This window comes from Chiloscyllium punctatum, chromosome 7, assembly GCF_047496795.1.
Source record: "Chiloscyllium punctatum isolate Juve2018m chromosome 7, sChiPun1.3, whole genome shotgun sequence".
NCBI lineage: Eukaryota > Metazoa > Chordata > Chondrichthyes > Orectolobiformes > Hemiscylliidae > Chiloscyllium > Chiloscyllium punctatum.
The window spans coordinates 29,940,409-29,967,000 of record NC_092745.1 but is presented as its reverse complement, the minus strand read 5'-3'; the positions used below and the strand labels follow the sequence as shown (position 1 = coordinate 29,967,000).

At 43.0% G+C, this 26,592-nt stretch overlaps 1 protein-coding gene across 2 annotated transcripts in view; it reads left to right on the top strand.

Moving 5' to 3' along the window:
* The window catches only part of cop1 (COP1 E3 ubiquitin ligase), a 147,243-nt gene extending 132,387 nt beyond the window's left edge, over window positions 1-14,856 (top strand). Inside the window, exons 18-20 of one of the 2 annotated variants that reach the window (XM_072573383.1) lie at window positions 639-799; window positions 13,936-13,980; window positions 14,208-14,856. In XM_072573383.1, coding sequence (XP_072429484.1) covers window positions 639-799; window positions 13,936-13,980; window positions 14,208-14,225 — 224 coding nt within the window. In that variant the 3' untranslated portion in view covers window positions 14,226-14,856. Of the gene's footprint in view, window positions 1-638; window positions 800-13,932; window positions 13,981-14,207 lie in introns of both variants that reach the window. The other variant, XM_072573382.1, reaches the window with a different exon arrangement.
* The last annotated feature ends 11,736 nt before the right edge of the window (window positions 14,857-26,592 follow it).

The following is a 26,592-nucleotide window of genomic DNA, read 5'->3' as shown; positions in this document are numbered from 1 at the left end:
ACACACCCACTTCTGAGTACAGGCCCTACAAAACTGGGCAGTATGGTGGCTCAGTGGTTAGCTTGGCTTCCTCTCAACATGAGGGGCTGTGGTTCGATTGCATCTTCGGATGACTGTGTGGGGTTTGCACATTCTCCCCATGTCAGTGTGTGTTTCCAGTGTGCACTCCAGTTTCCTCCCACAGTCCAAAGATGTGTGGCTAGGTGGAGTAGCCATGGTAAATGAGGGGTTATGGGGAAAAGATAGGGGGCTGGGTGTGGATAGGAGGCTCTTCAGAGAGTTGGTGCAGACTCGATGGCCCGAATAGCCTCTTTCAACACTGTTGGTATTCTATGATTCTGTGGCTATGACTGACTCCCCATGTTGAGTCATGTTGGTTGAAGGAGCGGTTTTAAGAAATAATTTAAAAGATGCCAAGGACAGTGCGAGCCATATTGGGCTCACTGTCAGGGCAGGGGATATTGTTATTGTCATGGAGATGTACAACATGGAAACAGACCCTTCGGTCCAACTCGTCCATGCCGACCAGATATCCCAACCCAATCTAGTCCCACCTGCCAGCACCCGGCCCATGTTTTGTGATTTAATAAAAATTGCTCAGATGTGAACATTAATGTCTGATGCCTCATTTATTCTAGGAAGTGAAAACAATTCTCTCTACCTCTACTATAAGGGGCTCTCAAAAACACTGCTCACCTTCAAGTTTGACACAGTTAAAAGTGTCTTGGACAAGGAGAAGAAGGAGGATGACAGCAATGAATTTGTCAGTGCGGTGTGCTGGAGAGCGTTACCGGATGGGGTAAGTGATATGTTGAGGGTGTTAACCAGACGTTGTAAGTTGATAATACCAGCATATTGGTAATCATAGATTCGTACAGCATGGAAACAGACCTTTCAACCCATTCATTCATGCCGACCAGGTTTCCTACATTGAGCTAATCCCATTTGCCTGTATTTGGCCCATATCCCTCTAAACTTTTCCTATTCATGTACTTTTCCAAATGTCTTCTATATTGTGTAATGTACTCACCTTTGCTACTTTCCCTGGCAGATCATATTTGCACTGCCCTCTGTGTGGGGGGATGAAATGCCCCTCAGGTTTCTTTTAAATCTTTCCCCTCCTATCTCAAACTTATGCCGTCCAGTTTTGGACTTCCCGAATCTGGGGGAAAGACCTTAGCTATTCACCCTATCTATGCACATAATGATTTTATAAACCTCTATAAAGCCATCCCTCAACCTCCTAGGATCTTGGGGAAAAAAGTCCCAGCCTATCCAGCCTTTCCTTATAACTTAAAGTCCAGTCTCAGTAAAATCCTCTTTGCACTCTTTCCAGTTCAAAAACATCCTTCCTATAGCAGCGCGACCGGAATTGTACGCAGTATTCCAAATGTAGTCACCAATGTCTAGTACAGCTATGAAGTGGAGGTGCCGATGTTGGACAAAGTCCAAAATCACACGCACCAGGTTATAGTCAAACAGGTTTATTTGAAATCAGGAACTTTCAGAGTGCTGCTCATTTGGAAGTTGAAGTGCAGATAGAAACTGTTTGGCTGGTTGAGTCTCCAAAGAGAATCCCACTGAGACCCAGCCGCCCCAACCCTACCACCATGCAATTCCCATGGCTAATGCACTAGCTTGCGCATCCTTAGACACTATGGGCAACGTAACACTGCCAATCCATCTAACCTGCACATCTTTGAACTGTGGGAGGAAACCGGAGCAACCAGAGGAAAACCATGCAGAAATGGGGAGAACACACAGACAGTTGCCCAAGGCTGGAGTCAAACCGCAGCACTGACAGGTAGCATGCCACTCCTGATTGGACATTCCACATGGCCACATTCTTGCCCTTTCCAAGTACTTAAACAAGTCTTTTGATAAGGTTCCCCATGGTAGGCTCATTCATAAAGTCAGGCAGTATGGGATACAGGGAGATTTGGCTATCTGGATTCAGAATTGGTTGGCTGACAGAAGGCAGAGAGTGGTTGTAGGTGGAAAGTATTCTGCCTTGAGATCAGTGTTGAGTGGTGTCCCGCAGGGCTCTGTTCTTTGTAGTTTTTATAAGTTACTTGGATGAGGAGGTTGAGGGGTGGGTTAGTAAATTTGCAGATGACACAAAGGTTGGAGGTGCCGATGATAGTATCGAGGACTATTGCAGGCTGCAGCGCGACATAGACAGGATGCAGAGCTGGGCTGAGAAATGGCAAATGGAGTTCAACCTGGATAAATGTGAAGTGATGCATTTTGGAAGGTCAAGCTTGAATGCTGAATATAGGGTTCAAGACAGGGTTCTTGGCAGTGTGGAGGAGCAGAGGGATCTTGGTGTTCAAGTACATTGATCCCACAAAGTTGCCACCCAAGTGGATAGGATTGTTAAGAAAGCATATGGTGTTTTGGCTTTCATTAACAGGGGATCGAGTTTAAGAGCCGCAAGGCTTTGCTACAGCTCTCAAGTCCCTGGTGAGACCACACTTGGAATATTGTGTCCAGTTCTGGTCGCCCTACTATAGGGAAGATACAGGGGCTTTGGAGAGGGTGCAAAGAAGGTTTACTAGGATGCTGCCTGGACTTGGAGGGCTTGCCTTATGAGCAGAGTTGACTAAGCTCAGACTTTTCTTTCTGGAGAGGAGGAGGAAGAGAGGTGACCTGATGAAGGTATACAAGATAATGAGAGGAATAGATAGTCAATAGCCAGAGACCTTTCCCCAGGGCAGGATTGACTGGTATGAGGGGTCATACTTTTAAGATATTAGGAGAAAGGTATAGAGGAGACGTCAGAGGAAGGTTCTTTACACAGAGTTGTGAATGCGTTGCCAGTGGTGGTGGGGGAAGCAGGGACACTTAAGTGATTGCTGAACATGCACATGGATAGCAGTGAATTGAGGGGTGCATAAGTTAAGTTTATTTTTTACATTAGGATTAATCCTTGGCACAACATCGTGGGCCAAAGGGCCTGTTCTGTGCTGTACTTTTCTATGTTAACCCTTAATTTCCCTACTGATCCAGCGTTATGACACGGAGGTCGAACCCCGCTGCTAATTAAAACTAGAGCACCCAAATAAGCTCATCTTGCCTTGTAATCTGTTAAAAATATGAGTGAGCGAAAGTCCCTGAGTTACACTGTTTAAAGAAAAAAATAACATTTTTCTAGCTCTAACAGTGAACAATAAACAAAAACTATTCAAGTCATAGAGTAGTACAGGACGGAAACAGACCCTTCGGTCCGTGCCAACCAGATATCCCAACCCAACCTAGTTCCACCTGCCAGCACTCGGCCCATATCCCTCCAAACCCTTCCTATTCATATAGCCTTTTAAATGTTGCAGTTGTACCAGCCTCCACCACTTCCTCTGATAGCTCCTTCCATACACATACGTGAAAAAGTTACCCCTTAAGTCTCTTTTATACCTTTCCCCTCTCACCCCAGACCTCTGCCCTCTAGTTCGAGACTCTCCCACCCCAGGGAAGAGACTTTGTTTATTTCTCCTATCCCGAGCCCTGTTTTTCTTAACTAATTACTATCTGACCCCAACTCCCTTAAAATGCTGTCCTATAGCAATTATTAAACATTAAATTAACTTAATCTCTCAAAGTCCATATAGTCGCTTGTGCTGTCTTCCTTCTGGTCTTTTCTTCTGCTGTTCTCTCCTGTCCTTCTAATTCTGTAATCACACTGTAAGTAATCTAATCTGTTGTGTTCTCCCTGGGCCGTCTTTTTTTTAACTGCAAATGTCTTTGTATAAAATTCCTTGGTACCTTTAATAGAGGGTACTTTGAGATTTCTTTCAGAGCTGTTCAGGGCTGTTGGGTCTCTTTTGGTAGTAGTTGCCCTTCACCTGATTTTCAAAAGCACTCATTTTTATGCTTCTGATTACACCTGAAATTATTAAAATCTGATAATGTTGACAGCCTGAAACCAATCAGAACATAAGTTCAACTGGCTTTGAAGGGTTTAGAGGTTTAGTACTTGGTTTAAGTCAAATGGTCAGATTTTAATCGCTGTCAAGACAGCAACTAAAACTCAGGAATCCATTTAACAGCCAATTGTTACATGTGTCTATTTTGGAACAGCTGTTTCCCAGCTGTTCTGTATATAGTGTCTGTTAAACCTCGACCTCAGAAGAGCACTTTCTCTCTTTAAAGAGGACAACATATTCTTTTCGACTCATTATTATTCTACCCACCTTCGTAACACTGTCTCAGCCTTAAATATACACAGCTCTCTGTGGCAATGAGTTCTAAAGACACTCAACTCTTGAGAAGAAATTCCTCTTCATCTCAATCTTAAATTGGTGCCCGTTTATTCTGAGACTATGCTCTGGTCTTAGATTCTCCCATGAGGCGGAATTATATTTTCAGCATTTATCCTATCAAGCCCCTTAAGAATTCTGTACATTTCAAATAGATCACCTCTCATTCTTTTAAATTCCAGCGAATAGAGTCCCAAATTGTTTTATCTTTGCTCATAAGAAAATCCCCATCAGACTAGGGATCATCCTCATGCACTCTGAACTACCTCTAATATAAACATTATCTTTCCTTCAGTTAGGAAACCAAAACTGCTCTCAGTATTTTGATGTGGTCTCATCAGCATGATATACTGTTGCAGTAAGACTTCCCTACTCTCATACTTCAATCCCCTTGAAATGAGGGCCGATATTAGCCTTCCTTGATGACCTGCTGCACCATTTTGTTTCATGCATCCCAATTCACTTTGTGCCGCAGTTTTCCTCCACGTAAGTAATTTGTACAGTTTTTATTTTCCCGAAATGAATAGCACGTTTTCCTACGTTATACTCCTTCTGCCAAATGTTGTCCTTCTCCCTAATCTATCGATATCTCTCCATAAACTGTTTGTCCACTTCACAACTTGCTTTTCCACCTAAATTTTCTGTCAACTGTAGCTTTGGCTGCAGTGCATTTGCTTCCTTTCATTATCCTGAGCCTGTCACCATTAGTTTCGCCAGGCCAGAAAGTCTAGAACTATCTCTGGTTATGTCAACAATGAAAATTGTGTTCTCTTTTCATTTCACAGTTTAAAAAATCTCTGGTTTGAAATGGAAATTATAAGCTATCATTCCAGTATCTGTCATAGCGAGTCCTGCTACTGGAAGGTGTCTAAGCCACAGGATGAATATCCCACTTCTGTCCTAATCTTTGCATGTAGAAGGAAGGTGGTTAAGGCAGCTTCCACATGTCTGTGGATGGCGTACCCAGCAGATGAACATCACCCCACTAGAAACCTTCCCTTTACAAAGTTGCTTTTATGACCAGTTTTCTCAACGGGCTGTTTGTTTGCTGAATATGTTTGAAAAAGCATATTCTGTGTGAGATGATTGTGAAGTATCTCATTTTCGGGTTGCACTGAGCAATTGTTTTGCCCTTTGATTCACTAGTCTATCCCCAGGCTAAACTGTTTTCTGGCTGTAGTCAAAATCAAACTCCAGGCCAAAATTTTGATCTTTATATATACAAAAAATCATGTGCATAACAATACCCCTCAATACCCCAGCTATGAATGAAACACTCTCCCTTTCCTTGAACCGTTCTGAAATCCAGCTGCTTTTTAAAAAAAATCCTGTGAAATTATTGTTCTTGCAGATTACCATCTCCACCCACCACCTTTTCTCTTCAACTGTCCTTGAATGTATTACTAGTGCCAACATACCTGCCTATCTTTGCCAGATTACTAAAAACTTCCATCAGGTTTCTGTCCCAGCCAAAGTGCTGAATGGCCACCTGTGTGACTGTAACTATAGTAAACTCTCCCTCCTTGAGTTCATTGACCTGTCTACAGTCTTTGACAGTGCCCGCAACACCTTCCTTCAACCCCTCATCACTGTTGTCCAGCTGTCATCTGGTTCCATTCTTATCTAACTCATTGGAGCCAGAGAATCCCCTGCAATAGTACCTCTTGTTGCACCTGCACTGTTCTCTTTGTATTCCCCAAGAATCCATCCTTGGTTGCACAAGCTTGTGGGGAGCATAAGAACTGACTGTAAAAGTTCCTATAAATATGTGAAGAGAAAAAGGTTGGTGAAAATTAATTTGGGTCAGAAATGGGAGAATACTGCAATGTGTTTTGACACCACCTGGGCAGCACAGTGGCTCAGTGGTTAGCACTGCTGCCTCACAGCGCCAGGATCCCAGGTTCGATTCCAGCCTCTGGCGACTGTCTGTGTGGAGTTTGCACATTCTCCCTGTGTCTGCGTGGGTTTCCTCCGGGTGCTCCGCTTTCCTCCCACAGTCCAAAGATGTGCAGGTCAGGTGAATTGGCCATGCTAAATTGCCCATAGTGTTTGGTGCATTAGTCAGGGGTAAATGTCAGGGAATGGGTCTGGGTGGGTTACTCTTTGGAGGGTCACTGTGGACTTGTTGGGCTGAAGGGCCTGTTTCCACACTGTAGGTAATGTAATCAAAGCCTGTCCACCATCTACAAGGCACAAGTCAGGAGTGTGATGGAATACTTCCCACTTTACTGGATGGGTACAGCTCCAGCAACTTTCAAGAAGCTTACTGTATCCAGGGCAAAGCTTGAGTTACAACACATCCATAAGCATGCAGTCCCTCCATTACCAACATCAGTAGCGGCAGTATGTACCATCTACAAGATGCTCTGCACAAATTCAACAAGGTTCTTTAGATAGTACCTCTCAACCACAGCCACTTACTGTGCTGACTTGGAAATATATTGCTGCTTCTTCACTGTTATTGGGTCAAAATCCTGGAATTCCCTCTGTGGGCACTATGGTCAACCTGCAGCATATGGACTTTAAGATGGCAGCTCACCACCACTTTCTCAAAGGTGATGAGGGACAGGCACTAAATGCTGGCCAGCCAGTGACGTCCAAGAGTGAATAAAATAAAAGTTTTATAACAGGGAGCAAAGAAATGGCAGATGAAGTGAATTCATACTTTGTTCACAAATGAGTAGTATACCAAAAATAATGGAGAGGACAGGGTTTAGTGAGAGGAAGGAACAGGAAAAACTGTGTGTTAGAGAAATGATGTTGGAGAAATTGGTGAGGTTGAAGGCTTGACAAATCCTAAGGCCTGATAATCTGTGTCCCAAGTATTTTAAGAAGTGGCTTCAAGAATAGTGGATACATTGTTGGTCATCTTCAAAGATTCTTTAGGCTCTTGAATAATTCCTACTGATTGGAGGATAGCTGACGTAACTGTACTATTTAAAAAGAGAGGGGAGAGAAATCCAGGAAATATGACCAGTCAGTCTGATGTTGCTCGTGGGAAGATGCCAGAATCAGTTATCCGTTATCTGTCTGTGTAGAGTTTGCATGGGTTTCCTCCGGGTGCTCCGGTTTCCTCCCACGGTTCAAAGATGTGCACGTTAGGTGGATTGGCCCTGCTAACTTAACCTATACATCCATGAAGACTGGCTAAGTGTGTTAGCCATGGGAAATGCAGGGTTACAGGGATGAATCTGGATGGGATGCTCTTCAGGCGGGGTGGGGAAGGTGGTATGGTGCTTGTTGGGCCAAATGACCTGTTTACGCACTCTGGGGATTCTATAGCATTCTATAGTTAATCATGACTTTAAGAAGAAGGATCTTATAGTTGAGCACTTAGAAAATAATGGTAAACTCAGACACAGGATAGATTTTCAAAAGGGAAATCATGCTTTGCAAATCTACTGGAATTATTAGAAGATGTAAGTAATAGAATTGATCGGGGAGCCAGTGAATGTGGCTTATTTGGACTTCTGGAAAGCTTTCAACAGCCCCACAAGTGCATGCAACTGCTGGTCGTCTATTGATATGGATAGAAAATTGGTTTTTAGAAAGGAAACAAAGAGTGGGAATAGATTCTTAACAGGACTAGACAGGTTCTGGAGTCAGAGATGAACAGCATGGAAACAGACCTGTCGGTCCAACTTGTTCATGCCGACCAGATATCCCAACTCAATCTAGTCCCACCTGCCAGCACCCGGCCCTCGTCCCTCCAAACCCTTCCTATTCATATACCCATCCAAATGCCTCTTAAATGTAGCAATTGTACCAGCCTCCACCACTTCATTCAATATACACATCATCCTCTACATGAAAAGATTGCCCCATTGGCCTCTTTTATATCTTTCTACTCTCACCATAAACCCCTCCCCCCGGGAAAAGACCTTGTTTGTTTACCTTATCTATGCCCCTCACGATTTCATACACCTCTATAAGGTCACCTCTCAGCCTCCAACGCTCCAAGGAAGACAGCCTGTTCAGCCTCTCCCTATATCTCAAATCCTCCAACTCTCGCAACATCCTTGTAAATCCTTTTCTGAATCCTTTCAATTTTCACAACATCGTTCCGATAGGAAGGAGACCAGAATTGCGCACCTAACCAATGTCCTGTACAGCAGCAACATGACCTCCCAACTCCTGTACTCAATCATTTCCCTAGCTTCCCACAGAGTTCTAAAGTATACCTGATCAGGTCCTGGGGATTTTAAACGCACTTTTATGCGTTTCAAGACATCCAGCACTTTCCCCTCTGTAACATCAACATTTAATCCCAGAGAATTCATCAAATTATCGGTGTAAATATACTTTAAATGTTTTACCAGCTGTTAAATTTGAATTTGGAATATAATGATGATAATGCATTCATACTATTGCTTGGAAGTGGAACCCTTTTAACTACGCCAATCGTACTGGGTGGATCCTGTCTGTCTTCATGATGGCAAGTGTCTAAAACCAGGAGTCATAGTTAAAGGATAAGGAATAAACCTTTTTAATGCAGAAATGAGGTGAGCTTGCTTCACCCAAAAAGTGGTGGGCCTGTAGAATTCACAACCACAAAATGATTCAGGCCAAAACATTGTTATTTTTCAAGAAGGAGGTACATAGAGCTGTTGTTGCTAACGTATCAGTGAATATGAGGGGGTGGCAAGATTTAGGGTGTTGAGCTTGATGTTCAGCCATGAATTGAATGGCAGGGCAGGCTGGAGGGGTCAACTGGCCCACTCCTCCTATCTTCTATGTTTCAATGTCCCTCCTACCACTCACCCACACACTGCCCCTCGGGGACGTTGTCTGGTTGGTTTTCATATGTAGTTTGATGGCATCAACACTACATCACTGCTAACCTCTCAGTTGCTGGTATGACATTCATGGATGGGCAGAAACTTTATCAAGCTCAATGTCTGGAAGATTGAAGCCACTATTTGGTTTTCAAGAGCCAACTCCATTTCTGAGTTCATACTGCCATTCCTGCCCCGAGCAGCCACCTGGGAGCAGGTCAGACTATTGACAGCCTTGCATAACCCATGAATAAGCCTCTGTCGATGAATCCATTCTGTTACTGAGACTATATCCTCATCTGTAATATCACTCAATTCTGACATTCTTCTGTTGAATCTCTCCACTGCATTTTTATTACTTCAGGACTCCTAGCAAACGACCTGGTTTCAATTTCTGTAAACTGTAAACTCAAAACCTTGCTGTACCTTGTACCGGCACTGACCAAGTTCCATTTACCAAAGACACTTTGCTCATTGATCCTCCTGAGTTCCAATTTGTGCAACGTCTTGATTTTAAAATCCTGTCTTATTTGTAGAGCCCCTCAAGGGGGTCGCCCCTCCCTATATATATGTCCCCAGTGCCACAACTGTCTCAGATGTTGGTGTTCATTCTGGTGTCTTGCACCACCTGAGCTAAACTGTTTCAGCACGAATGCTTAAGTTTTCAGGAGGCTGGACGCCTTGCAGTTTCCTTCTGAAACCTGTTCATTGCACCAGCCTTTGCTCCTCTTAGATGTACTTCAAAATCTCCCTGTATTTTGGCCATCTATCCTGTCATTGCATTATATTGTTTGGCATCATATTAGCTTTATTGCCCTCTGCTCATGGGGAAATTGTTCTCCCTGGTAAAAACAATGACTGCAGATGCTGGAAACCAGATTCTGGAATAGTGGTGCTGGAAGAGCACAGCAGTTCAGGCAGCATCCAAGGAGATTCAAAATCGACATTTCGGGCAAAAGCCCTTGCCCGAAACGTCGATTTCGAAGCTCCTTGGATGCTGCCTGAACTGCTGTGCTCTTCCAGCACCACTAATCCAGAAAATTGTTCTCCCTACCTACCCTGCCTGTGCTGTTCATACACCTCAGATCCCCTTAGCCTTCTCTTTAGATTAGATTACAAAAAACTGCCCCAGCCTGTCTGGTCTCTTCATAGCTCATAGCGCCATCACAATATCCTTGTGAACATCTTCAACACCCTCCAGTGCAGTCATATCCTCCTTTATAATATGGTGACCAAAATTGTACGCAGTAGTCCTGTGGTGGCCTAACTAATGCTATATCCAACTCCACCATTAACATCACTGCTCTTATTATCAATGCTATGACTAAATATTCCATATTCCATGGTGAATGGTAGGGCCTTAAGGAGTGTCATGGAATGGAGAGACCTTGGAGTTCAGGTGCATGGTTCTCTGAAAGTGGAGTCACGGGTAGACAGAGCAGTGAAGAAAGCTTTTGGCACACAGGCCTTCATCAGTCAGGGCATTGAGTGTAGAAGTTGAGAAGTTATGATGTAGTTGTACAGGACGTTGATGAGGCCGCACTTGTATTGTGTTCAGTTTTGGTCTCCTTGTTTATAGGAAGGATGTTATTAAACTGGAAAGAGTGCCAAAGAATCTTACAAGGATGTTGCCAGGACTCAATGGTCTGAGTTGGGGAGAGGTTAGAGAAGTTAGGACTTTTTTCTTTGGAGCATGGGAGACTGATGGGGGATTCTTATAAAAGTACATAAGATCATGAGAGGTGTGGATAGTGTGAATGCATTTGGTCTTTTTCCCAAAGTTCGGGAATGGAGGACGAGCAGGCATCAGTTTAAGGTGAGAGGGGAAAGAATATGAGGGGCAACCTTTTTTTTAAATACAGGGTGGCACGCATATGGAATGAGCTGCCAAGTGGAAGTGGTTGAGGTGGGTACATTAACAACATTTAAGTGGCATTTAGACAGATGGATAGGGAAGATTTAGAAGGGTATGGGCCAAGTGCATGAAAATGGGGTTAATGTGGTCAGCATGGGCCAGTTTGGGCCAATGGGCATGTCTATGTGCTGTAGGACTCTTATGACTCTATATACCTTCTTAGCCACCTTATTGTATCTGACCTGTTATCTTCAAGGATCTATGGACATACACAGCAACGTTCCTCTTGTCCCTTGTGCTCTTTCATGGTTCCTACCTTTCAGTGTGTAGAATGCTGCTATTTTAGTCCTTCCAAAATGCATCCCCTGTCACCTTCCAGATCATTAAGTTGTGTAGCTTTACCTCCTCCAGCAGAGTTTCTATTATGAGGTGAAAAGGTAAATGTAAAAGCATTAGTGTTCATTTTTGCACCATAGATCATCTTTCTTCTTTGTCCACAGCTGAATTGAGGTAAACAACTCATCTTCAAGTCCTTTGTGTCACCTTTTGTTAAAATGCCTATGTAATGCACGTTGTTCAGAAGCCTCTGGAAGTGCAGTTCTGTTGTCTAAGGTTGTCCATTTTTAAAAGATACAGAACGTCAAGAAAATGTCATAGTGAATATCAGTGGGATCTTGGGATTTCTCTTCCCTGTCCTTTGGGCATGATTCAGGTCATTTTCATATATGTAAACAAAGAAAAAACAGTGGCCCTAGATTTGGCCCTTGGGTCGCTTTCAGTTAGCCTCTAATGTGAAGTGTAACCATTTTTGAACTATTCACTGTTTCCTGTTCCTGAGCCAAATCCAAGTGTTTCAGTACATCATAAGGTTGTAATGTTTGAGAGGATACAGTACCCAACTACTATAATATGGGATTAGAACATAGAACATAACAGCGCAGTACAGGTCCTTCGGCCATCTGTTGCACTGACCTGTGGAATCAATCTGAAGCCTATTTATCCTACACTATTCCATTATCATCCATATGTTTATCCAATAACCATTTAAATGCCCTTAGTGTCAAGTCTACTACTGTTGCAGGCAGTGCGTTCCATGCCCTAATTATTCTGAGTAAAGAACATACCTCCTGACATCTGTCCTATATCTATCACCTCTCAATTTAAAGCTATGTCCTCTCGTGCTAGCCATCACCGTTCGAGGAAAAAGGCTCTCACTTCCCGCTTTATAAAACCTTCAGATTATCCTATGTCTCAATAAAGTCACCACTCAATCATCTCTCTAATGCAAACCGCCTCAAGTCCCTCAGCCTTTCCTCACCGAAATCTCTCTGCTCATCTACACTACCAATAATCTTGCCATTAGCCCAGTACTCTCTATTTCTGTAGCTGCGTCTGATGTGAATCACCTCACACTTTTCCACATTAAACTCCTTTTGCCCCCCCTCAGCCCAGCTCTGCAGCTTATCTATGTCCTTTTTGTAACCTGCACTATCCACAACATCCTACTAAATATGGAGGATAGTGAGCTAGTGTAGGTTAGGTAGGCTTCAGTCAGCGCAACATCAAGGGCCAAAGGGCCTGTACTGCGCTGTATTTTTCTATGTTCTATGTTCTAAATCTTCTCTGAACCCTTTCCAAAGCTTCCATATCCTTCCTATAATGCAAATCCAAACTATATGCAATACTCCGAGTGCGGCTGCACCAGAGTTTTGTACAGCTGCAGCATGACCTAATGGCTCCAAAACTTTACTAATAAAAGCTAACACATCATATGCTGCCTTAACAATCTTATCAATCTGGGTGGCAACTTTCAGGGATCAATGTACATGGACACCGAAATCTCTCTGCTCATCTACACTACCAATAATCTTGCCATTAGCCCAGTACTCTCTATTTCTGTAGCTGCGTCTGATGTGAATCACCTCACACTTTTCCACAGTAAACTCCTTTTGCCCCCCCTCAGCCCAGCTCTGCAGCTTATCTATGTCCTTTTTGTAACCTGCACTATCCACAACTCTACTGACTTTAGTGTCATCCTCAAATTTACTAACTCATCCTCATATGCCCTCATATAGGTAATTTATAAAAAGGACAAGCAGCAGTGGCCCCAAAAACAGATCTTTGCGATGCCCCACTAGGAACTGAACTCCAGGATGAACATTTCCCATCAACCGCCACCCTCTATCGTCTTTCAGCTAGCCAATTTCTGATCAAAACCTCTAAATCACCCTCAATCTCATGCCTCTGTATTTTGTGCAATAGCCTACCGTGGGGAACCTTATCAAACACCTTAATGAAATCCATATACACCACATCAACTGCTTTACTCTCATCCACTTGTTTGGAACTCAATAAGGTTTGTGAGGCGAGACCAACCCTTCACGAAACCGTGTTGACTATCCCTAATTAACTGATTCCTCCCTAGATGATTATAAACCCTCTGTCATAATCCTTTCCAAAACTTTACCCACAACCGAAGTAATGCTCATTGGTCTATAATTACCCGAGTTGTCTCTGCTCCCCTCGATTACCACTTTGGTGATACCTTCCTTGGAATTAATTAAAGCATGTAGCTGGCATCCCAACAACATTTGCTATCCTCCAGTCTTCTGGCACTATTCCTGTAGACACTGATGACATAAAGACCAAAGCCAGAGAGGTTTCTAGCCCCTCCCCAGCAAACCCCCCAAAAAAAAGAGAACTTGAGGTGTCTACTTAATTTCAGCACAATGCTTAGCACCAGGCCCTTTGTTCAACTGAAGGAAGTGACCAGCAGGTGGTAGTTACATGCCAGCTTTTTATATGTTCCAGTGCAGTGGTAAATCTGTGCTGTTTAATCCAGTTATCTTGTGATGTGTCAGAAAGAAAACACATTCCCAATCATAGGACTGTCTTAGGTGGATTGTCATCGATGAAACCAAATATTGTGGCCTGTGTACAGTGTTGCTTTTTGTCTGTGAATTGCTTTGTCTGTACAAGCAAACTCAAATGTATTATATTCAGTTGTGTGGCTGTTGGGTTAAACCTTTCTCTCTCTTTTTTAAACCAGCAGGAATCAAATGTCCTAATAGCAGCGAACAGCCAAGGCACAATAAAGGTGAGCAGACACCAAGCAGAAATGGGCAAGTGTCTCCCAGCCAGTGATCAAAGTGTGAACAGCACGTTTACATTTTGACTGGAGACCTTGAGAACAGTTTCAAGAGGAATTTTGTCTGATTTTGATGGCTGCGAGAATGTAACTGGTACCTGATTGTATAGCCAGCAGTTTTAGTTTGTCTTCCCTTAGAGCGATTTCTCACTCTGACCCTGTGTTCATATTTTCAGGTCCTGGAACTCGTCTGATGGGAACCAGCCAGCTGATGCCACACCCCCTTGATCATCAATTTGGTGATGCCTTCCTTGGAATTGATTTAAACATGTAGCTGGCATCCCAACCTCCTGTTCATCATGATCCTTCACCAGCGGTGGCATATGCCAGGACTGTGAGACCATCCATGCTCCTTGTGGGAGCAGGAGCTCGAAGGAATCATTGACCAATCTGTCCACAAACTGAAATCTCAGCCCAGAAAGAAGCTTGCATTTTCCATAGCACAGCGGGCCAAGTATAACTGCAATGGTGTAAAGTCTGTCTTATCTTTCCAAGATATGATCACAATAACTGGTGCAATTGGATTCCCAAGGGACAGGGCTAGAGAGACAGGAGGGAGTGCCACCCCAGTCTGTTTCCGTTCAGAAGCACTTTGCCCGGGAGCCCTGATCAGGTTTTGGTTTCCGGGCTGCACTTCTCTTCTGGTGGTGACTGCGTTTGAAGTCATTATTCTTAACCTGATTTCTCTTGGAACTGGTCACTGAGTGTGAACTATCACCACGGCATGTTTTCCTTCAACACATGTCAGTGTTGAATGTGTGTGTTCTTCGTTGACACTATCTTCTGTGAAACAGGCAGCAATCAGAATAAACTACTCAAACTGTAGTGATGCTGTGGAATCTCTACTATCTCTTGGGCTTTAAACATATCAAACTGGTGCAACACTTGAGGTAATGTCTAACGACAGAGCATTGCTAGATGACTTGAAACTGTTGAAGGAGGGCAGTTTTCACCAGGCCGACGGTTCACGATTCCTGACCAAGGACGGTGCAATGGGCTGTACCTGTGGGGTTAGGTCAAAGACCCCTCACTGATGGGGGAAAATGGGATGAAGGCCCCTGACAGAGGTTGGTGGGGGGAGCGGTGGCAGAGCAGAAGAGACGGATGAAGGGCACCCTGAGTGTGAGGCAGTGGGAGAGTGGAGAGATGGAGAGGAGAAGGTGGATCAATGGGCAAGGAACTTGGTGTATGGTGTTGGGAGTGGGATGGGGCAGATAGGGCAAGGGGCAAATGGGTTGAGGGGCCCCCTGATTGTGTCAGTGAGCAGATGGGGCGAGGGGCCCATGACTGGTGGTGCCCGGGAGGGGAAAGAGGAGATGGGCAAGGAATGTTAGTGGGAGACATCGGACAGAGGTTCCTAATTCAGGGTGGGATGGGGGGGGGGGTGGAAGTGGAGCTGCAAAAGCACCGTTGTGATTTGTAACTGCCCTATTTCATTAGCACTGTCAATGTGGCCTAGCTCAGCGTTGGAGCTGTGTATTGACCTTTTGCCTTTCAGCTTCCCGATGCTCAGAATTAAATATTGACCTCTAACTCAGTCACCAAGCTTGGCTGGACCTGCTCCCTGGGGCTAAACCATGTCACAGTCCAATGTTTAATTTGCGTTCTCCATTGTGTTATATTTCTTTCAAACCAAATAATAAACCTCTAAGTGTAGTGTTGGAACATGAAACTTCACTTATCGATTCAAACCCTGCACTTTGATTGCAACCTTTGTACATTTTTCACTCTCTTGGCTTGTTTCTATTCATTGACCATCATTAAAGGATTTTTCAAGTTTGTTTCTTATGATGTTTTTCCTGATGGGAGCTGCCTTGGCTCATCTCCCTAATCCCTTTACTCAACAAAAATGGATCTGTCTCAGATGTAAATTTAACAACGGATCTCGCACCCACAGCCATGAGTGGAAAAGTATCCCAGATATCTACCTTCTTTTGTGTGTAATTCTCAGACTATGCCCTCTAATTCCGGAAACTCCAACCAGTGGTAGTTGTTTATCTATTCTATCTTTTCCAGTTAATATCTTGAGTACTTTGATCAGATCACCCCTTAACGTTCTAAATCTGAGAGAAATCAGGCCTCCTTTCTTTAATATATTATCTCCTCATAACCCCATAAGTCCAGGTATCATTCTTGTAAGCATACATTGTAATCTGTTCAAGGCCGGTCTCTCTTTCCTAAGATGTCATGTTTAAAGCTATTAAAACTATTATTATGCTTTGCTATCTATTCTCTACAACTACATTCCCTGAAAAGAGTGACACTCATTCTGCAAGGTCCCTCAACAACCTTGACAATGAATACTGGTGGATATTCCACAATTGTAACTGGGACCATAGTTTGGTTCTTTGTGGCTTGAGCTCCTTGATTAACTATGGTGGCTGATCTCTATCCTATTTAATCTGTATCTGCTTTGGTGTCTTATCCTTTGTTGTGCAGTTGTGTAGAATAATTGTGATTTAAAAAACAGTGTGTGGGCTCCCTTTAAGATATAAAGTGCTTTTTTAAGTTGAGATTTCACACACAATTTTTAAGCTCTTTCAAAAGACCCATCACAAAATACTCAGCTCAAATACTCTGAAGAATTATCAGCCAAAAGGCATTTAATTAGATTCCCTACAGTGTGGAAACAGGCGCTTTGGCCCAACAAGTCCACACCAACCCTCCAAAGATTAACCCAGAGAGATGCATTTCCCTCTGACAAATGCACCTAACACTACGGGCAATTTAGCATGGTCAATTCACCTGGCCTGCACATCTTTGGACTGTGGGAGGAAACCAGAGCAGACACAGGGAGAATGTGCAAACTCCACACAGTCGCCCAAGGCTGGGATTGAACCTGGGTCCCTGGTGCTGTGGGGCAGCAGTGCTAACCACTGAGCCGCCGCAACTTGTGATGTGAGATCAGCTGTAGGAAGATTGGAGATAAAGCAGGGAATACAGATTGTGAGAACTTGGCGACATTAAGTTTTAATTTATTCTTAATAATTAGATTTATAAGTGTTATCGAAACAGTATACATATTAGAATTTAGTTCAGTAAGGGAATAAATAGTAATTAGAAATTTATTCCATTTTGTTAGTAATTCTGTTAATTTGTTTACTGTTGGAGTTAGATAAATAAATTACTTGTTACTTATAGTGTGGGTAAAAGGATTTCATTTCATTTATCCCCCCCTTTGTTATAAAGGAGTGGTTAAGAGATAGGTCAGACCCCTTGTCACACTGTTTTATCAGATTACGAAGCATGGTTGTCCTCCCGATGTTTCTGTTATATTTATTAGAGGGGTATCAATCTCTGCTTTGTAACACCTTCAAACCAAATATTGCGAATTTTCTTTCGAACAGTTTTGATTTGGTTTGGGGGCAGCAGTTTCGAATCTCCACTTCCCTTTTTGTGAAGTGTTTTGTGACATCAACCCTTAGTATTCTGCCTTTGAATTAAAATTGACTGTTTTCTGAGACCCGGAGCACCCTCTCTGACTGCATGTGGGTGTACTGACACTGCAGTCATTGAAGAAGACCTCGTGAAGCCAGTTTGGAATAAACAAATGCTATCTAGCTAGCAATGGCTTTATCACATGGTCTTTTTAAACAAAAACCTTTCCAAGTTGATAAGCCTTCAAGCAAAATGTTAAGAAGCATTTATGAGAGTACTGTATGAGAGCTCCAGGATACTTCTCAGATGTTCAGCAAGTCCATTAAAAACTCCATCTTAATCTCCACTGTAGGGAATAGAATAATTGAAAATAGGAACAAACCTTTTCCACCATTCAGTATGATGATTGATCAACTAAGTATCCTGTTCCTTTTCTGTCTCTATGTCTTTTTGATCCCTTTACCTCTGAGGTCTATACCTCCTTGAAAACATTTCTATGTTTTGCCTCAACCATTTGGTGTCAAACAAGCAGTCTACATTGCCCTGAACGGTATTGAAATTAGGTTTATTGTCACAAACTCACATGAGCACAGTGAAAAGTTTACAAGTCACAAAGCAGAAAAATAAAAATTTCAACATTGCAGTCCTTCCTATAAAAAGTGGAGAAACAAAGCAACACTGCTAAGTATTCCAGACACCAGTCTGCAGTGCCTGGCCATGCTGGATTCACATTCCTCAACCTCCCCCCTGCCACTGGCCTGCGTTGCCTGTTGTCACTGCCTGTTATAGTGTGTTCTTACCACTGCTGATGCCATGGGCTGCCTGCTTCCACTCTTGATGCTGGCCGCCTCTTCCTGCTTTCACCAGGGGCTGCCTACTCCTGGAGTCCTGCTCTGGTACCATTCCAGACCATGAAGGCACGTTGCTATTGACTGCCACATCAGTTGACTTGTGGCCAACCACCAAAGCTCTCACCTGGTGCATGTCACCACTGCTGCTTCCACAACCAAGCTCCCTCCAGCACGTAAGGGAAGAAAAAAAAAATTTGAAAAGAAGCAAAGTGGTTGGAGCAGATTGGGGCCAGCTCAGAAGCCCTCTTCGAGTCATAAAGATGTACAGCATAGAAACAGACCCTTTGGTCCAACCTGTCCGTAACAACCAGATATCCCAACCCAATCTAGTCCCGATTTGGAGATGCCGGTGTTGGTCTGGGGTGTACAAAGTTAAAAATCACAGCACCAGGTTATAGTCCAACAGGTTAATTGGAAGCACACTAGCTTTCGGAGCGACGCTCCTTCATCAGGTGATTGTGGAGGGCTCGATCGTAACACAGAATTTATAGAAAAAATTTGCAGTGATGTAACTGAAATTATACATTGAAAAATTGATTGTCTGTTAGAATACAGTGATAGTTTCACTTCTTTCATGTGTAAATCACAAAACCTTTTTTTTTAAAAAAGTTGCATTCTTGGGTTAGCTGTTAATGGTGATAGCGAGACAATATGTTGAAGGTGTTCGCCAATGAAGGCTAACACCTTCAACATATTCTGGATTAGTGGTGCTGGAAGAGCACAGCAGTTCAGGCAGCATCCAAGTAGCTTCGAAATCGACGTTTCGGGCAAAAGCCCTTCATCAGGAATAAAGGCAGTGAGCCTGAAGCGTGGAGAGATAAGCTAGAGAAGGGTGGGGGTGGGGAGAGAGTAGCATAGAGTACAATGGGTGAGTGGGGGAGGGGATGAAGGTGATAGGTCAAGGAGGAGTGGATAGGTGGAAAAGATAGGCAGGTAGGACAAGTCCGGACAAGTCATGGAGACAGTTAATGACCTTCATCTCCTCCCCCACTCACCCATTGTACTCTATGCTACTTTCTGTCCACCCCCACCCTCTTCTAGCTTATCTCTCCACGCTTCAGGCTCACTGCCTTTATTCCTGATGAAGGGCTTTTGCCCGAAACGTCAATTTCGAAGCTACTTGGATGTTGCCTGAACTGCTGTGCTCTTCCAGCACCACTAATCCAGAATCTGGTTGCCAGCATCTGCAGTCATTGTTTTTACCTTCAACATATTGTCTAGCTATCACCATTGTTAACAGCTAACCAGAGAATGCAACTTTTTTTATAAAAGGGTTTTGATTTACACATGAAAGAAGTGAAACTATCACTATTCTAACAGATGAAAGGCTTAACAGACAATCAATTTTTCAATGTATTATTTCAGTTACATCGCACTGCAAATTTTTTCTAGAAATTCTGTGTTACAATCGAGCCCTCCACAATCACCTGATGAAGGAGCGTCACTCTGAAAGCTAGTGTGCTTCCAATTAAACCTGTTGGACTATAACCTGGTGCTGTGATTTTTAACAATCTAGTCCCACCTGCCAGTACCTGGCCCATATCCCTCCAAACCCTTCCTATTCATAAAATCATCCAAATGCCTCTTAAATGTTGCAATTGTACCAGCCTCCACCACATCCTCTGGCAGCTCATTCAGATTTTGCCTGTTTTAGAACCATAAGACCTAGGAGTGGAAGTAAGGCCATTTGGCCCATTGAGTCCACTCCGCCATTCAATCATGGCTGGTGGGCATTTCAACTCCACTTACCCGCATTCTCCCCGTAGCCCTTAATTCCTTGTGACATCAAGAATTTATCAATCTAAATTGCCATGCCAAGTTTTCTGCCACGCCAAGCTTCTTGAATGTTGTTTTAGGTGGACTCATCCTGGGAAGTGGAGAACATTCCATCACTATCCTAAATTATCCCTCGTAGACAGTGAAAATACTTTGGGAAGTCAGGAATACTTACTGCAAACTTAGCAGCTTCTTTCCAGGTCTTGCCACTATTTGGAGCTGGAATGTGTATATTATCTGCAGAGTGCAGATTGCAAAATTTGGTTTAACCCTGGAAAAAGTTTGGAGGCCGGAGGAACATTGAGTTCCCACCGAGAAAACTGACAAAGGACTGTGTACTATGTTCAATGAAGATTAATCACATCATCTAAATCACATCTGTCGGATCTAATTTTGAATAAACTTGGTCACCAGACAACATTGAGTGGATTTGACAAAGTGGATTATATTCCAGTACCAGATTTGTAATTTCAACAATAACCCCAAACCTATTCCTAACCCCAAGTTTAACACTAACCCTAACATTAAAGATAATCTTAGCACTGACCCTGATGCAGAAAATTACATTCTGGCACTAGATTTATAAACCCAACTCCTAACTACCAAATGCCAACCGCCAAATAAACCAGAAACACTCTAAACAAAACCTGCAACACCATTCCCAATCCTAACTGGGTTTTGAATTTCAACTCTAACCCTAACTTTAATCTTAAACTTAACCCTAATCTAAACTCTAATCTTAAGTAAACAGATTTGTATTATCAGCCCTAACCCTAACACAAGCACCAGTCCTAATATTATGCCAAAATGAATTTGCAGTTTCAATGCTAAACTTAAATGCCAAAGTGAGCCCTAATCGTAACCATAAACCTTGTTAATACTAACCCTAACATTAACACCAGAACCAACCATAACCTTCATACTGGCACCCCACCCCTATCCCTAACCGTAGCTCCAATCCCGACCCTAACCCCAACCATAAGGCAAACCCTAACCCTAGCACCAATTATAATCCTAAATTTAGCCTGAGACCTAACCGTATTCTTACCCTTCGCCTTGTTCCATCCTCATGCCTAACCTAAATGCTAACCCTAACTCTAATCTTAACTCTAACCTTAAGACTAACATTAACCCAAGCAGGACTCCTGATCATAACCATAGCATTCCAGCCTTGGGAGACTGTTTGTCTGCACATTCTCCCTGTGTCTGTATGGGTACTCTGGTTTCCTCCCACAGCCCAAAGATGTGCAGGTTAGGTTGGGTTAGGTCATGCTAAGTGTGGGGCTATGGAGATGGGGCTGGGGGGTGGGTCTGGGTTGAATGGTCTTTGGAGGGTCTTCTACACCCTCTCGTCCCCTCTTCCTTCTCGCCTCTCTCCTTCCCCCTTCCTTTTTTTCTCTCCTTCCCCCCCATCTCTCCTTCCCCCAATCCCAACGCTAAATGTCACCATAAACCTAACACTAACCCAAGCCTCACTCTGACCCCAACCCTAAAACTCTAAACCATAAACTTAATCCTAAACCTAATCCTAATGCCAATCTTAAATCGAAACCTAATGCGACACTCATTCCTAATGCTAATTCTAACAAACACTAATCATTAACCTAACATTAACCCCAATGCTAATGCTAATCCTAATCAAAACTCTAACCCAAGCCAAAGGGTATCCTGAAGGCTAACCTTAACCCTTACCTTCGACCCAATCTGAACAATAACGCTAGCCATAACCCTAAACCTAACATTATCCCTCACCCTAACCATAACCCTAACTCCTAGCCTAATCCCAAGGTGAACATTAACTCTAACCTGAGTTCTAACTCTAACCCCAGCCTAGCTCTAATCTCAATCCTAACTCTAACCCTGCAGTATCATTCTGAATCCTAACTGGATTTTGGATTTCAATCCTAACCCTAATCTGAGCAAAAAAACCCAACTTTAACCTGAACCTTAACCAATTCTAACCCTAACTGTAGCCTAGCTCCAAATCCAACCCTAAACCTAATGGTAACCTTAACCCTAGTACCAAGCGTAACTCTATCCTGTAATGTTAGCTCTGACCCTATCCCTAACCCTGGTCCTAATGCTAACTCTAAACATAACCCTAACAATAACCTCAACCCTGCAACACCATTCCTAACCCTAACTGGACTTTGAATTTCAGTCCTGTTATGGACCAGGTCAGAGTCACTCAAAACATTTCAACAAGATAGCTCAGACCCTAACTTTGCTAGTTGTTTTAAGCAGGTGTGATGCAGCTGGTCAAACGACTCAGTTTGAAACAAAACAGAATTATTTACAAACTCCAAATGAAACACAAGCAGAAGAAAACAGCATTCAGAATAACAACTATTTGAAAACCCCACGAACATGATCTAACAACAAAGAGTTGTTCCAATTTCCTGCAACATTCCATAAACACGGCCTCTTGGCAAAAAGGTAAATTCAAATATAGGTTCTTACAGGAGAGATGTCAGAGAGAGAGAGAGAGAGAGAGAGGGATCAGCCAGGGATCATTTGCTGAAACAGAGAACTTCTTTTCAGTGCAGCAGCTTTTTTTAGGTTTCCCAGCTAAAACTAAACCAAACGAGAATACTCCCTGAACTGGGAGAACTGGCCACTCCCCTTTCATTGTACAAGTGTTGTAAAAAAAATCCTGAAGGCCTCCTCCAATTGTTGACTCAGGCAGTATCCGTAAGCCATTACTAAATAGGTCAGTTCAGACATACCAGTACCTCTGTCTTTACGACCCCTTTCAAAAGAAACCAAGGGCAAAATAACCTTGTTAAAGGGGCAACATCACCACAGCGTTAAACTCTAACTATAACTAACCCAAGCAACAACCCTAATGCTAACCCTAACTAGATTTATAAAAACTTTACTGTATTTGCAATGACAACACTAAACCTAACATGAGCCTGAATCAAAGCCATCATCCGAACTCAAATACTCTAACCCTAACCATGCACCCATCCTAACCCTATCACTAACCGTATTTTTCATTTCAGCCCTAACACTAACCCCAACCATAACCATAACCCTAACTGGATTTTGAAATCCAACCCTAATCCTGACTGAATTTGCAATTTCAATCCTAACCCCAGCACTAATCCAAACTGATTTGTAATTTTAACCCTAACCATAGCGCCAATCCTAATTGGATTTGTAATTTCAACTCTTGCCCCAACTCTAAAGCCTAATCGTAGCCTAGCACTAATAAAAACACGAACTAAATTTGTCGTAACAACCCTGACCCTGATATAACTGGATTTGCTATTTGAACTGTTATCCAGTTGTCGGAGCAAATTACTGCAGAGGCTGAAATCTACTGAAAACAAAAATCAATGCAGATCAAGTAATATCCATGGAGACAGAGCAGGCTATTGTTTTGAGTCTACATGACTTTTCATCAGAACTGGATCCTAACCTAGCTGGATTTATAATCACATCCTTGGATGTTCTGTTTGGCAAACTGTGCCAGCAGCTGACATAGGTAAGGTCAACAACTCACTGAAAATCCATTCACTTTTTAAATCACGCTCAAATCTTGCACCATGCTTTCACCTGAAATTCTCCAAACTTACAGTGAATAAAGAGTTTTTATCCAAGTCAGGAGAAACTCTCCAACGTGTTGTTCCAAATTCATAGCTATCACTGGTTTCTGATTGAGTTTAGGACTGTAGAGTTCCGAACCTGCTATGTCTGACAGCGGTGTGTCATTTTGGTTTAACAAGCTGAACTAATAGTCAAATACAGCTCTGAACCAACTTCAGTCAGAAACATCATTGTTCTTCTTCCCCCAACTGCCTGATTAATGGTCAGGTTATCAGGGCCATTCAGAATACTATTAACTATCAAAAACATGCACATATCAGAAAGCTTACAATCATCACATCACTCTTCCAGTCTCCCGGTAATACTTGCTCGCTCAGCAATCTTTGAAGGTCAGTCCATTCAAGTAAAAACATACCTTAAATAGTATAGCAGAGGGACAAGCCCTTTGGCCCACCATGTCCATGTTGACCACGATGCCATTCATAACTAATCTGCCTGCACATCGTTCTATTCTCTGCCTGTTCTTGTGTCTGCCTGAATACCTCTTAAACAATGCCAAAGTATCTGCTGCTACCACCTCCCCTGGCAAGCATGTTCCAAACATTTGCCACCATCTGTGTAAAACACTTGCTCTCACATTTTCTTTCTACTTTCTCCATCTCATGTTAAACCCATGACCCTGGTATTTGACAGTTCCATCTTCGACTCTCCAGCCTGTCCAAATCTCTCATAATTTCATACACTTCTATCAGGCCACCCATCAGCAACAACAATCCAAGTTTGTCCAACCTCTCCTTCATGCTAATACACCATGGCCCAGGCAATGTCCTGGTAAACCACCTTTTTAAACCCTCACCGAAGTCTCCACATCTTTCCTGTACAGGGTCAACCAGAACTGCACACAATACTCCAAAATGTGGCCCAACTAAAGTTTTATACAGTTGCAAAATGGCTTGCCAACTCAGTGCTCTGCTCAATGAAGGTAAGCAATGCTCTATGCCTTTATAACCAATTTATCTACTTGTGTTGCATTTTAAGGGAGCTATGGACTTTCATCCCAAGATCCCTCTATATATCAGTGCTCTTCGGGTCCTGCCATTTACTGTTCATTTGCTCCTTGCATTTGATCTCCCACAATACATCACTGGATTAAACTCCATCTGCCATTTCTCTACCCAATTTTCTCTACCCTGCTAAATCATTTGACAATTTTCCTCATTATCCACAATTCCACCAATATTCATGTAATCTGCAAACTTGCTATCAGACCCCCTACATTTTCATCCAGATATGTATATTACAAACAGCAGAGGTGCCAGTACTGATCCTTGCAGAATACCACTTTCAGTTAGAAAACAACCTTTCCACAATGACCTTGGTCTTTGGGTGGCACAGTGGTTAGCACTGCTACCTCACAGCACCAGAGACCTAGGTTCACTTCCTGCCTCGGGGGACTGTGTGTGTGTCCCTGTGTCTGTATGGGTTTGCTCTGGTTCCTTCCCACAGTCCAAAGATGTACAGGTTAGGTGAATTGGCCACGCTAAATTGCCCGTAGTGTTAGGTGAAGAGGTAAATGTAGGGGAATGGGGTCTGCTCTTTGGTGAACTTGTTGGGCCAAAGGGCCTGCTTCCACACTAAGTAATTTAATCTAGTCTTCTTTGACAAAATCAATTTTGTATCCAACTTGCTAGCCCACCATGGATCCCATGTGACTTCTGGACTAGCCTACCTTGTCAAATGCTTTATAGACAACATGTCCATGTAGACAACATCCTCTGCCCTATTCTTATCCATCATTTTGGAGCAGCACAGTGGCTCAGCACCGCTGCCTCATGGTCCCAGGTTCAATTCCAGCCTCGGGTGACTGTCTGTGAGGAGTTTGTACATTCTCCCTTGTGCCTGTGTGGGTTTCCCCCCACAGTCCAAAAATGTGCAGGTCAGGTGAATTGGCCATGCTAAATTGCCCATCGTGCAAAGAGCATTAGTCACAGGGAAATGGGTCTGGGTGGGTTGCTCTTCGGAGGGTCAGTGTGGACTTGTTGGGCTGAAGGGCCTGTTTCCACGCTGTAGGGATTTAATCTGTCTTTGTCACTTTCTCAAGAAACTCAGTCAAATTTCTGATACAAGATCTCCTCTGCACAAAACTATCCCGAATAAGTCATTCCTTTTCAAGTGCAAATGAGACCTGCCTCTAAGAATTTTCTTCAATAATTTCCACTGATATTAGGCTCACCAACCTATAATTTCTTGGATTAATCCTGAAGCCCTTTTTGTACAAAGTAACAACATTGGCTGTTCTCCAGTCTTCTGGGATCTTTGAGTGGACCTATCTTTCCCTGAACTATCCTCTTGAACTATGTATAAAATACCTCAGGATTCTCCTTATCCAGCTTGTCAAAGTCATTTCAGGGGCCCTTTTAGCCCCCTAGTTCCTTGTATGAGTTCTTCTTTGCCACTTCATATTTCTAAAGGGCCTTGTCTGATACCAGTTTCCTAAACTTTATTTTTATTTCCTCTTGGCTAAACTTTCAATATCTCTCATTAACCAAGATTGCCATCTTTATTTTTCACCCTCATAGGAACTCTAATCAAGACCTTTAAAACCCTCCCACATATCAGATGTGGATTTGCCCTCAAACAAGCTAAAACTTCCAGTGCCTGCCTAGTGTTATTGTAATTCGCCTTCCTCCAATTTAGCACTTTCACCCAAGAACTAGTCTTATCCATACCCATAATCATCACAAAGCTTACAGAATTATGATCACTGTTCCCAAAATGCATTCCCATTGAAACTTCAATCACCTTGCCAGGTGCACTCTCCTATAAAACTAATCCCTGTACAGCCCCTTCCCTAGTTGGAGTCGCGACATATTGTTTCAGGAAACGCTCCTGGATGCACCTAACAATCTTTGACTCATCTAAGCCCCTGGAACTAAGAAAGTCCCAGTCAATACGGAGTAAGTTAAAATCAACACAACCCATGACAACAACTCTGCTGTTTTTA